Below are 13,110 nucleotides of genomic sequence, written 5' to 3' on the forward strand. Positions count from 1 at the left end.
CGATTCCTGGGGGCGGGGCTTGCTGCAAGCCCCGCCCCCAGGAATCGGGCCCCGCTCTTGCTAAAGCCGGCCCTGTGTGTGAGATCACACATGGGCGATGTAATTACTGCAGCGACTGTATGCCGAGGTAACTTAGGTCGACTTAAGTTTAGCACAGACTGATCCCATGTGCTAAACTTAGTGCTTCCCAATTCTTTGCTGGAATTGCATAGACCCAATTTCCTTCAGACTCATACTTAACACAGCTCTTCCATGTTCTATGTTCTATCATTTCGCCTTGCAAATGAAGGAACAAAACACTTTAGGCACTTTCCTTGCCAGCATAACAACAATAGCCACCTGCTAGATCTCGAGGGTGTAAAGTATTTATAATCATGTATCCTACTCTGGAATTTCTTGCCTCTCACAAATGCCCTGTCTGCCAAGTGCTGTAGGGAGAGTGACACACCCAGGACCAGATCCTCATCTGGTGTAAAGCGTCAGAGCACCACTAAAGCTGATTTACACAACATGAGGGTCTGACCCAAGTTCAAATGCTGTTAGAACCACAGCAGAAAGAAGCAATGGAGGCCTAGCTTCCCTGCTGGACTGTCACAACGGAGAAAAATGTTTCTTTCACAGAAACATTGAGAAGCTGCTGGCACTAAATGGATTTGAAGCCGTATGTTCTGTCTCTTCAAAGACTGTGATACTTGGGAAAGAGAGCAAGACGGGGGGAACTGACTAGTTGGCACATAGTGAAAAGAAGAGCACAGGAGCAGAAAAAGAACTCGCACAGCTGGACCAGAAGCATGAGGTCACCTGTAAAAGCTGCCCAGCGGGGGTGAAATCCTGGTCCCATTGAAGTCAATGGGAGTTTGGGCAGCGATTTCAATGAGGCCGGGATTCCACTCCCATGTAGTGCAGAGGATTTCAAAAGCCTGCTACATTATTATGCAACAGAGAGTCCTGTGGCACCTTTAAGACTAACAGACGTATTGGAGCATAAGCTTTCGTGGGTGAATGCCCAAAAGGGCGCACTGGCCGTAGCCCCGGCTGTGGCCCTGCCCGCGCTCTGTCCTGAGCCCCTGCTCTCACTCGTTCTCTTCCCCACGAGACCCCGCCCTCCCTCTGCCTCTGCCCGTTCCCACTCCTCCCGCGTGGGAGCCGGGGGAGGAGGCGTGCCCAGGTGGTGAGTGGCTGGCCAAATGGCCCACTGGGGGAGGAGTGTGGGTGGGGCTTCGAGGGGAAGAGGCTGCATGGAGGTGGGCCTCGGGGCAGAGCCATGGTCTGGGCATGCCCAGCCTCCCCAAATGGAGGAGTCCCGTGCCACCCATGAAAAGACATCTCAGAAGAGTACTGAGTGTATTTTTAGCTATCTTCTCATGGGATTCAGCAGCTGGAAATGAGGAAAGCCAGCCCCATGCGACCTACCAACTCTCTGTGTGTTGCCAAACATCTGCAGAAGAGAAGAATGAGGAGGGATTTGATAGCTGCTTTCAACTACCTGAAAGGGGGTTCCAAAGAGGATGGAGCTAGACTGTTCTCAGTGGTACCAGATGACAGAACAAGGAGCAATGGTCTCAAGTTGCAGTGGGGGAGGTTTAGGTTGGATATTAGGAAAAACTTTTTCACTAGGAGGGTGGTGAAGCACTGGAATGGGTTGCCTAGGGAGGTGGTGGAATCTCCTTCCTTAGAGGTTTTTAAGGTCAGGCTTGACAAAGCCCTGGCTGGGATGATTTAGTTGGGAATTGGTCCTGCTTTGAGCAGGGGGTTGGACTAGATGACCTCCTGAGGTCCCTTCCAACCCTGATATTCTATGATTCTATGAACCACAGTTTGAGAACTCTGCTATAGAAGAGCAAGAGGAGGCACTTCCCCATCTCCAACATGCATTAGCACATGCCTCTCTTGCTAAGTGGACCTGATTATAGTTTAATAGACATCTTTGTAACTATCAGCCTTGATCAATAATGGATTGTTGCAAAGGCTACTGCCTGCTGACCCTGGTTGCTGATTAGCTCAATATTGTTAACATGGCTTTTACCAACCCAAGACGGCAGCAGCCATAAGAAAACCATTAGGACCTTTTGTTTTGAATGTTTTAATTACTATCTGTCTCTGTTGTGCATCATTCCTGCTGGGTCTATTCGCTGGGTGACAGAGTCTTTAGCCATGAATGACATTGTGTTTCCTCCTCGCTGTGGTTTTTGATGCCACCACAAAACAGTCTATGGTGTTGAGCTAAAGACAATATTATCAAGTTGGAGAACACAAAGCCGGAGGTGGTTTAAAAACGTGCGTTATGGTAGACCAGTTCAGGCAGAGGGAAGCTCCTTACCATACTGGAATCACACTGTCACAGACATTGTAACAACTGTCAATTCCCCACATCCCCCGCCCCGCCCAGATAGAGTGACCAGACAGAAAGTGTGAAAAACTGGGACAGGTGGTGGGGGGTAATAGGCGCCTATTTAAGAAAAAGCCCCAAATATCGTGACGTTCCCTATAAATTGGGACATCTTGGTCACGCTAGGCCTAGAACAGTCATTGTGGGGTAATTTATTTGACCACCAACACTGGCACTAACTTACTTACCAGACATACACCTAGTTTACCCAGTTATCCATAAGCAATTTGTCTTTGTCCATGCGTACCTGGGCAGGCCCTGCCTCTCTATTAGCTATTTTACAATAGACTTGCTTATATAATATATAATTATCCTATATCTTCCTTTAGAAGCCACAGCTTCAACTAAATCTAACCACCTCCCCTGAAAGCTAAAATCAAGTGCCTTTTAGTACATTGAATTACCTCCCCCAGGGCTTGTATGGCAAACATGCAGCTAACTAAATGAACACATGAGGGTGGGTTCTAAATAAAGACGAACAGGCTATTGAATGAGTGCAGGCCCAACTACATGTGTCCGGGAAAGCAGCTTTGCTAACAGACCCCTGAAATTCTGCTGCTGTGTGGTTTGGCCGAAAAACGCCTGTGTTGTCTCTTACGTTGGATGGAGAAAGCCAAAACCCATCCACCAGCCCCGCTTGCTGGAAACGGGGGATAAAGTGTTCAGCAAGCAATGTAATGCTGAGCCAGAGGATTAAGGCACTGAATGACCAGCCTGCCAAGAGTCGGTGTGAACTGCCCCAGTATTGTCTTGGATTGAGGGATTAACCTTTTACCACTAAAGGGTTTTATTTTCCTCCTGACGAGGGCTAAGCTTATGGGGCATTAGCATTTCTTGTTCATGCTATTATTCCAAACAGCATGGCCCGGGATTAACCCTGGGAGACCTGCTCCTAAACCCAGCCAGCTCCTTGCACTAAACAGACTCAAATCCCAGCCCCCTAGTTAGAGCAGAATTTAAAACACAAATACACAGGCTGGGGGGGGAAAGCTACTCCGAGTCTGCCCAGAGCATAGGGTCCATGGCGTCTTTCTGGAGTCCTCTCTGGATTGCCACAGAAGTAGCAAGTAGGAACTGTTTCACCGGTGCGCATTTCTCTAGTAATCAGGGCTTGGCGAGGCAGGGAGAAGGGGCCATTACAGCGAAATCCTGGATTCAATGTGCTGTGACAGTCCAGTGTTACGTGGAATTTTGGAACCAGAGAGGTTTCAGAGGCACATGCTGGTACCGATCTGCCTCTTTTCAAGGGCTGCATGTAGTTAAGGCTTTGTCTAAATATCATGGTTCAAACTCTCGAGACTAGGTTTACATCTGCTAAGTTAGTGCCAGTGTTGGCAGCCAAATAAATTAACCCCAGAAGACGGCTCTGGGCTGTACCCAGACATCTCATCAGCAGTCAGCGGAGCTAGCCAGGGAACCTGAGAAGGAGGTGGGATGGGCTGATTATATGTCACTCACCCATCTTAATTAAATGTCCCAACCCCAAGCCACATTGGACATGCCTCCAACCCAGCACTGCCCCTGCAGATTCGTACCAGCTTCCGCCCTTGTGCAGATCCCCCACCGCGGCATTTTAGCCTGTCTGGAAATGACGGGTGTCATTGCCTGATGGGGCATGGTTAAACCTGTGCTAGGTAAAGGTGCAGGCTCTCCATTTACTGGACAGGCCAGGGGGCTTTCAGCAGCGCTGGCCTCTCTGGCTAATCCTCACCTAGAAGGGGAGGAGACGAGATGAGGGGAAAGGAGGCAGCTATTTGGGAGGGTCGTGGTCCTACAGATCAAGCTGTGTCCTAGATTCTACGCTTCCCCAGACTTTGCCCCATTCACCCTCTCTTTCCGGTGGCTGCTGCCACTTGGCAGCTGTGGGAGCGGCACTCAGCTCTCCGAGACCGGGGTGAAATCCGGGCCCTATTGAAGTCAGTAGGAGATTTGCCATTGACTTCAGCGCAGAGGCAGATTAAGATTTATTGTGGCCCTGGGCACAAAGAACATTTGGGCCCCCCACATTCCTCTCACCATGCGGCCCCACCCCCCCTGCTCCTCCCCTTCCCCCCAAGGCCCCGCCCCCTAGCCTGACTGGAAGCCGGAGTCAAGCCATGGCAAGAGCTGCCCGGTGAGCCCCAGACCCTCCACCTACCCTGGGTGGCGTGATCAGGGGGCGGGGACATGGGCCAGGGGCTGCTCTCGGGCACCCCAGCCCCCAACCCAGGGCAGGTGGAGTGGGGCTTAGGCCAGCCCCGTGTGGGAGAAGTGGAGGGCTCAGGTGAGCAGCTCAGGCCAGCTCTGTAGGGTGGGGGGAGTGGGGCTCGGGCAAGCCCCGCGTGGCGTCCCATTTTCCCTGTAGGAAATATGCTCACCCTACCACAGCCTAGTGCCAGGGGCAAGAGGACGAGCAGGGGGTGGGGCCACAGTTCCAGCAGCGATGATCCCCCCACTTCTATACAGGCTCCAGCACTCCTACGGGGGTCCCCAAATTGCCTGGGGCCCCTGGGCACAGGCCCCCTGGGCCCGTGAGTTAATCCACCACTGTTTCAGTGAGGCCTGGATTTTGCTCAGGGTTTGAATGAGCCCAGCTCTGTAAGGTCTCCATCCTCTTCCTCTTCCTTCCAAATGCTGAGATGCCTCACGGGCCTCCTGGTGCCGGGGGCTTCCCACGGAATTTCTCCGTAGCCCTGGTAGCCAGGCTACCAGCCTAAGTGGTCATCATGGTAACCTCACAGCAAACCACTCTGCATCGCATAGCATCCCCTGGCTCACCTGTCTGAGCTTTGCTCCCACCATGGAGGCACTGCTGTCCAGCACGAACACAACGTTCTTCGGCAGCGGCGGGAGATCCTGGGGGGCGAAGTAATGCACGAAGTATCCGTTCAAGATCTGAGGGAGGGGGAGAAAGTCAAGGACACATGGCAGGTCACAATATTGTCAACCACACTCGTCACCAGGACACCTTTGCCCCCAGTGAAGTCAACAGTGAAGTCAGTGGGAGCAGGATTGGTCCTTAATTCTGAATAGCATCTTTCGTACCAATGACGTCACTAAACACTGAGCAGAGCTAGACGCTGCTGCATGGTGCAATGGGGAATCAGAGCGGAGGCAGAAAAGAATTAAGTGGTTCTGGTTGAATGGGGAAGAGAGATTTTCAGCTGAGATTTTAAAGGAGTCAGTGGCATGGAGGGAGACAGGGAGGCTGTTCCAGTTGGCAGGAGCCACAAAGAGGACAAGGTAGGGCTAAAGGAAGCAGGGAATGGTGGAGACAACTGAGGGCAAGGCCAGGCAGGGGTTAAAGACAAGGCAGGCGGCTTTGGACTGGCTCCTGAACAAATGGAGTTGTTTGAGGATGGACTGGACTGAAGGGCCAGGGGCAGCAGGCAGCTCTGCCCGGCAGGAGAAGCGGACGGGGCTGCGTGGGTGGTCTCAGCTGCTGGGACAAGGCTCTCTGTGTGTCTTGCTCCCCTGTTGCCACAGCTGCAGCAGCCCCCAACCGGCAGCTACCCACCTCCGCTGGGGAGGCCGACAGTGACTCTGTGAGTGGGGAGCCAAAGGCTGCATCCCGGCAGTGCTGAGTCCCCTGCCGGACAGAGCCCCCTCCTGAACCTGGCCTTTCAGTGCAACTCCAGGGCGTCTGCTTCCCCTGCTGGAAAAAGCCCAGGGAAAGTGGACAGGGCTGTGCCGAGGTCAGGAGGGGGCTGTGTCTGGCAGGGGCCCGGGTACTCACAGAGAGCAGCCTTCCCTGCTGACCCCAACCCTTCAGCATGGCCCCATTTGCTTCCCCTGGGCAGGTGGGTGCAAAACAGGCAGGGAGCTGGGTCCTGGCAGCCAAGACCACCCAACAGCTGCGAGAGAGGAAGGCTTCTTCAACTGCCAGGTGGTGAGTACCACCCTGCCCCTGGGGGTACCAAGCACCCCGCCTGCCCTGCCTCTGGCCCCCGTGAGTACCAGGCCCCCCTTCCCCTCCCCTGCCCCTGTGAGGGGGTCACACATGGGACATGAATCACCGAAGGGGGGGCTCCGCAAAAAAACATTTGGGAACCTCTGGTCTAGGTGAAAGAGGATGAAGGCTTGGACGTGGATTTCAAGCAGAAGTGGGAGCAAGTTGCCTCTAGGTGGTGCAGAACCACTTGCCATAATTCAAGGAGGACGCTGATAAGCTGGAAAGAGTTCAGAGAAGAGCCACAAAAATGACTAAAGGCTTAGAAACGGGCCTGGTAGTGGCAGACTCCAGGAACACCATCTCTTTAGCTTAAGAAAGGGAAGCTGAAAGGGTGACTTAACAGTCTCTGAGTACCAACACGAGGAATGAATATTCAATAATGGGCTCTTCAGTCTAGCAGAGAAAGGTCTAACACCATCCAATGGCTGGAAGTTGAAACTAGACAAATTCAGATGGAAATGAGGCATATATTTTTGACAGTGAGGGTAATTAATCACTGGAACAATTTCCCCAGGGTTGCGGCATCACTGGCAATATTTAAATCAAGAGTGGATGTTTTGTTAAAAGCTCTGCTCTCGGAATTCTTTCAGGGCAGTTCTCTGGTCTGTGTTATGCAGGAGGTCAGACTAGGTCAGGGGTCCCCAACGCAGTGCCCGCAGGTGCCATGGCGACCGCCTGGGCGTCTAAGTGCGCCGCGTACTGGCCGGCGGATGAGTATCCGCCGAAATGCCGCGTCATCCAGAGGCGACGCTTCTGGATGACGCTGCTTCTTGGTGGCATTTCGGCGGCGACGCCTATTGAGGTTGCCACTTGTCAGTGGCATTTCGGCAGATGCTCGTCCGCCGCCACGGTCCTCCGTGGCTCGTCGTCTGGCGCCCGCCAGACGAAAAAGGTTGGAGACCACTGGACTAGATGATCACAATGGTCCCTTCTGGCCTCGGAATCTGTGAATCTATTTAAAAATACGCATACACTGAACTTTGAAGTGCATCCGTGTGCTGAGACATTGTGCAGAGGCCGTGTGGCTGGCCACGTCCCCACTGAAGCCATCAAAATAGGACTTACGTAGGTCTTCACACAGGGGTGATTTTTCAGCCTATGTGAATAGCTGGTGGAGCTAAAAGGGATATTGTTCTTTGTGTGCCTGTTTAGAGCCACCAGCCATAGCCATCTGCGTTCTGTTCAGTAAATCTGTCATTTACTAATAGCTGCAGTTTGGCTAATGTGAAAAATTGCTAGGTATGTGGGTAGAGCTGCCGGGTGACTTTGATTTGACTGTTTTCTTATATGTAATTTTTCCATTGTCCCCTTTCACGTGAATCTTTAACGCTAAAAGATAAAGTGCATGCTTGGGCTCTGAGTTTTAGTTATCTATCATGTGGGATTTAACTAGTTCCCTGCGTGGACAAATGTTTTTATGTAGTAGTGAGAGTTCTCTTGTGTTGCTGTTGCATATCAGTGGTGTATGAAGAACACATACTCTGTGACAAGAGAAGCCAACGTGTGGTCCAATGAGCAGTGTAATGACTGCGCTCATCTTGATCATAGAGGTGTGGCTCTGGTAGACTACAAAGGCACGCAATGATCTGGAAGGAAGCTACTCAGCTAAAGATGGAGTATCACATACAGGGACTAGTTGCCTCCCCTGAGTCACATTCAAGATAAGGGGTGTCAGTGTTGCCAGCTGTGAGGATTGGCTCACAAGTCTCCCAAGAGCGGTTGTTTCTTAAAGGCTCAACTGCCAGAATCAGACTGCATTCGAATCTCAGTTTTCATGTCTTTTGAAAAAAGTAAGCTTCTAGCCTGTGAGCAAGGACACTCTAGACGCTGGGAAACCAAAAGGCAACAAAAGAGAACCCAACATTTGTTATTTAAAAGATATAATCTCATGATTTTTAAGCCAGTCTTGTGATTTTTTGGGGGAAGGGGTAATTAATCATCGGTGGGGTTGGCAGTACGACGGTGGCTGCAATCTGGTCAATGTTACACCACTTAGATGTGGCCATTAGGCTCCTACGAGCTGCAGAAATGACCCTCAATTGGGGAAAATTTGTTATGGAACGTGGGCATCCAACACTGTTCAGCTACCTCCGGCATAGTCGATAGCACAAGGAAGGTGAGGCATGCATACTGTACCTGCACATCCCCAACACTCAGCTCCCTGTTGACATCATATCGAATGATAAAATCCCCCAGAATGCCATTGCGGGCAATCTGGGTTTGTTGTACAACACTGGGACTGAAGGTCACTTTGGCTAACGTTTTCGTCTGGCCGATCACGGTAGATGGAGGCGGGGAGATGTCATCTGGTAGGGAAAACACAACCAGCGATATTACAGCTTTTCTATTTATGTCGGACAGATTCACCATGAGTCAGCGCAGTTCATGGGGAATTACCATGCCATGAGGTGTAATGAGCATTAGTGACTGTTCCATTATGAAATCAGGGAAGAGCAAAATAGCTGCAATAAAATAAGAATGACCCTTTCCCCTTGCAACTCTAACTGCACCCAGCCCTGAAACCTTATGGGGGGATGGACAGATTTAGTTAACTTCCCAGCCTTGGTGTTATTTTTGGGGGTGATCTTAAACCTGAAGGTTGGGTCTTCTCTGATTGACTGTTAAAGTACTCTTACCACTTTTTTTAAGAGAAGACGTTTGTCCCCAGGTCGTGGGCTAATGCCCTGCTGAGTGGGGCAGTTCTTTGCTTCCCTCTCTTAAAGGTAGCTGCATTTCAGTGAGATTGTACCTGTATAGGTTCCAAAGTACCCCAGCACCCTGCTATATGAATTGCAGATTGGTCAGAGTTTGGATCTAGTCTTGCATTTCCCCAAAATTCGGGTGTGCCTACATCCATTTTTAGTACATGTTGAAAACTTGGTGAAATTCTCAGCTGATGTCAATTGGCATAGGTCCGCTGATGTCAACCGGAGGTACTTATATGGCCACCATTACAATAGTATTTGAGCTCTTGCAATGTTTATTCTACCCCCCCGCCAAATGCAGGGAACTGCCATTATGCCCATTTTACAGATGGGAAACTGAGGCACAGAGAGGCCAAGTGTCTTGCCCAGGCTCACACAGGTAGTTTGTGACAGAGCAGAGAATTGAATCTGATCTCCGAAGTCCCAGGCTAGCACTTTAACCATGGGATCATCCTTCCTCTCTTACTGGCTGCTCCTGGAAGTGGAAGCACTGGGAGACATCCGCATGCAGGGAAAGCAGTGAACTCGTCCAATGGAAGAGGAAGGTCTCCCTTAGAACACTGAGAGAGTGCCCCTATTGCTCTCCATCTCATTCAGGAGCAACACGGACGGGTACCTCCATTCAGCCAACAGGGCCTGTCATGGAACAGCAAGAGGGAGCAGTAAAGGGAAGAGTAATGGAGGCAGGGAAGGGTTTCCTTTTAAGCTTCAAGAGGGTCTAGGAGGAATTTCTCTGATGCTCAGCTGGTGTAATCAGCATCGCTCCATGAGATCAATAGGGCGACACTGACCAATGCCAGCTGTGGATCAAGCACCTCCCTCTACACTTACAGGAATCTAACGCAGCGTTTCCAGAATCTAAAACAAACCCAGAAGCATTTCAAGACACCGGGGGTGAAATCCTGGCCCCGGGTCACCTCCTCTTTGAAGAAGATGCTTCCTGTCCACCTGTCCCGTTGAACCGGATTTGTGAAACTCAGGGTACATCTACACTGGAATAAAAGACCTGCGGCACGGCCGCGGCTGGCCGGGGTCAGCTGATTCAGGCTCCTGGGGCTCAGGCTGTGGGGATAAAAATTGCTGCATAGACGTTCGGGCTTAGGCTGGATCCCAGGCTCTGGGACCCTTCACCCTCATGGCAATTTTACAGTCCCGCAGCCTGCGCGCCACGAACCCGAGTCAGCTGAGGTGGGCTAGCCGCGGGCGTTTAGTTGCAGTGTAGACACACCCTAAGAGGACACTATGATGCAAATGAGGAAGTGTTAAAACTATTTAACAATTAGTCTTAATGAGTTTATAAGAGAATTACCCAGAGTCGTGACTTTGGGTACGTCTATACTTACCTCCGGGTTCGGCGGTAAGCAATCGATCTTCTGGGATCGATTTCGATCCAGGAAGTGCTCGCCGTCGACGCCGGTACTCCTGCTCCGCGAGAGGAGTAGGCGGAGTCGACGGGGGAGCCTGCCTGCCGCGTGTGGACCCGCGGTAAGTACCTTGTAGTTCGAACTAAGGTACTTCGACTTCAGCTACGTTATTCACGTAGCTGAAGTTGCGTATCTTAGTTCGAACTGGGGGGTTAGTGTGGACCAGCCCTTTGACTGTTTGGTGCTATGTACACTCTAGCTTTCTCCAGCCCCAGAAGAAAGCAAGAGGAGTCATAAATCAATATCTCTTCTATTGGATTTTATCTCCGTGTTGATTCCATTTGACTTATAAGGCTGCTCAGTAATGTGATGAATTGACTAGAGTAACATACACTCCTCAGATACAGTGTACCAGACGTGCTGGGATTGGCACTTCTTTTCATCCATCGTTTTCTCTCTTCAAAGATCTTGGTTAACTGACAACATGCGGGAACTGTCCAGAATTCATAACACTGGGTTAAAAGAACATTTGCATTTTCTGATTTACCTGGAGAGCTTCACCTTCGCCTCCCTGGGTTTTATCAGAGTTTGACAGGCAGCGCTAGCAATTAGTGAAATTGCATTGCCAGGTAGGCTGATATATTTCATAGATTCCGTGGCCAGAAGGGACCGTTGTGATCATCTAGTCTGACCTCCTGTAGGCCAGAGAACTTCCCTGAAATAATTCCCAGAGCAGATCTTTCCGAAAAACATCCACTCTTGATTTTAAAATGGTCAGTGATGGAGCATCCACCACGACCCTGAATAAATTGCTCCAATGGGTAATTACTCTCGCTGTTACAAATTTACACCTTATTTCCAGTCTGAATTTGTCTAGCTTTACCTTCCAGCCATTGGATCACGTTACATCTTTCTCTGCTGGATTGAAGAGCCCATTATCAAATATTTGTTCCCCACGTAAATACTTCATGGACTGTAATCGAGTCATCGTCTCTTTGTTAAGCTAAAGAAATTGAGCTCTTTGAGTCTATCGCTATAAGGTATGTCTTCTAATCCTTTAATCATTCTCATGGCTTTCCCCTGATCCCTTTGCAATTTGTCTGGTGCCGATTGTGGGCACCAGAAATGGACACAGGATTCCAGCAGCGGTCATACCAGTGCCAAATACAGAGGTGAAAAAACCTCTCTACTCCTACTTCAGTGTTAGTAAAATGCTCCAGATCACATTGGAAATGGAAGCGCCCTCTTTGTTCTCATCATATATCACAGGCAGTGGTTATGCCAGCGTCCCCTATGAGCTTCCCTCAAACAGAAATTTCAGGGGGCTCTTACCTGGACACAGGTAAGTACACCACCTGGTGTATCTAGGGATATGGATTCTAGCTCCAGCCTTACCACAAGCTTCCTGTATGACATTGGGCAAGTCAGATAGCCTCTCTGTGCCTCACTTTCCCCATCTGTTAAATGAGGATCATGACACCAAATCACTTTTGTAAAGTGCTTTGAGATCAAGAAGTGCTAGGTACAGCTTTGCAATTATCCAGCACCTTTCATCATCTCAAAGCACTTCACAAAGGTGGGTAAGTGTTATCCTCATTGTACAGATCATGACACACATTAGAGACCAGGAGAGAGGGGTTAGGTGTCTTTGCCAAGGTCACCTAGAGAGTCACCAACAGGGGCAGGAATGGTCAAGGAAGTGGCTTGGACTCTGCCCAGTCAATCTTTGTCCTTTCCACTGAGATCTCCAACAAACTAGCTAGTGCCCGTCGTGATGTGGAGACATGTCCAAATAAAAGAGACATAGCAAATACTGCCTGCTCCTTACTACCCTGGCCTCCATTTGAACTAGTGACCTAGAGGGGAAAGTCTGAGGTTATATTTAGGCGACCCCCAGTTTGAGAACCCCTGGTCTAATTTGACCTGCAGAACGAACGGCTTGCACGATCCAAGTGTTTGAGCTTCCACCTGCCTGGTTCATGCCCACAGTGAGCTAGGCACGAAGACAAATTGTTAGATTAACCCCCAGAATTCAACTGTCAGTGCAAATCGGGCCAACAAAAGCAAAACCGCCCCTGCTAAAATTGACCCCTTAACATCTGCCTTCATTTGATGTTACAGAGTGAAGTGCCCAAGCAATGAAGTGTAGAAGTGAGGCCAAATTCAAACTTGATCAGAGCTTGGGAGAGTCCAGATACAGAGCTCCAACCCAGAGCGCATCCTGAGCTTTAAAATGGGAGCGTCTAGGGAGGTGGAAGAAGAGCGGGGTAAAGCAAAGCCTCCCTGCAGTTCCAGGTTTTGAGCACCCGCTGTAAAATGGAAAGGAAACAGGGGTAACTACCACAGGGTCTGGTTTTACCTGGGAATGTGGGGTTACTGTACATGGCAGACAAAACATTCTCACCAAACTGCTTCATGGGGAGAGAAGGGTGCCAGATGTGGATTAGATGGGGCCTCAGCAGAAGGAATAGGGAATTCTGGGTTTAGACGTCATGTGGAAAGTGGCTATGTTTTGAAGTCATCTGAAAGAGCGGGGATTCCTGGCCTCAGCTTCCGCTGCACTGTTTTATCTGTGTTACAGTGGCAGAAAGGGAGCAGACACCTGCCCAGCTCAGGAAATCATTTCCCCAAACTCATGTGCTCTCTGGCTTCCTTTTGGAAAAAAACATAAACCCAGCTGGTTTGTGTGTCTGTGAGCCTGCTTACAAAGGAAACATGCTA

The 13,110-nt window shown here is 50.2% G+C and overlaps 1 protein-coding gene across 1 annotated transcript in view; it reads right to left on the reverse strand.

Annotated features, from left to right (window-relative positions):
- The window catches only part of ITIH5 (inter-alpha-trypsin inhibitor heavy chain 5), a 68,662-nt gene that overhangs the window by 35,260 nt on the left and 20,292 nt on the right, over window positions 1-13,110 (reverse strand). Inside the window, exons 6-7 of the mRNA XM_026648619.1 lie at window positions 8,457-8,626; window positions 5,147-5,263 (exon numbers count right to left, since the gene is read on the reverse strand). Coding sequence (XP_026504404.1) covers window positions 5,147-5,263; window positions 8,457-8,626 — 287 coding nt within the window. The remainder of the gene's footprint in view (window positions 1-5,146; window positions 5,264-8,456; window positions 8,627-13,110) is intronic.

Source organism: Terrapene carolina, unplaced genomic scaffold, assembly GCF_002925995.2.
Source record: "Terrapene carolina triunguis isolate 2854851 unplaced genomic scaffold, T_m_triunguis-2.0 Scaffold68, whole genome shotgun sequence".
NCBI classification, from domain to species: Eukaryota; Metazoa; Chordata; order Testudines; family Emydidae; genus Terrapene; species Terrapene triunguis.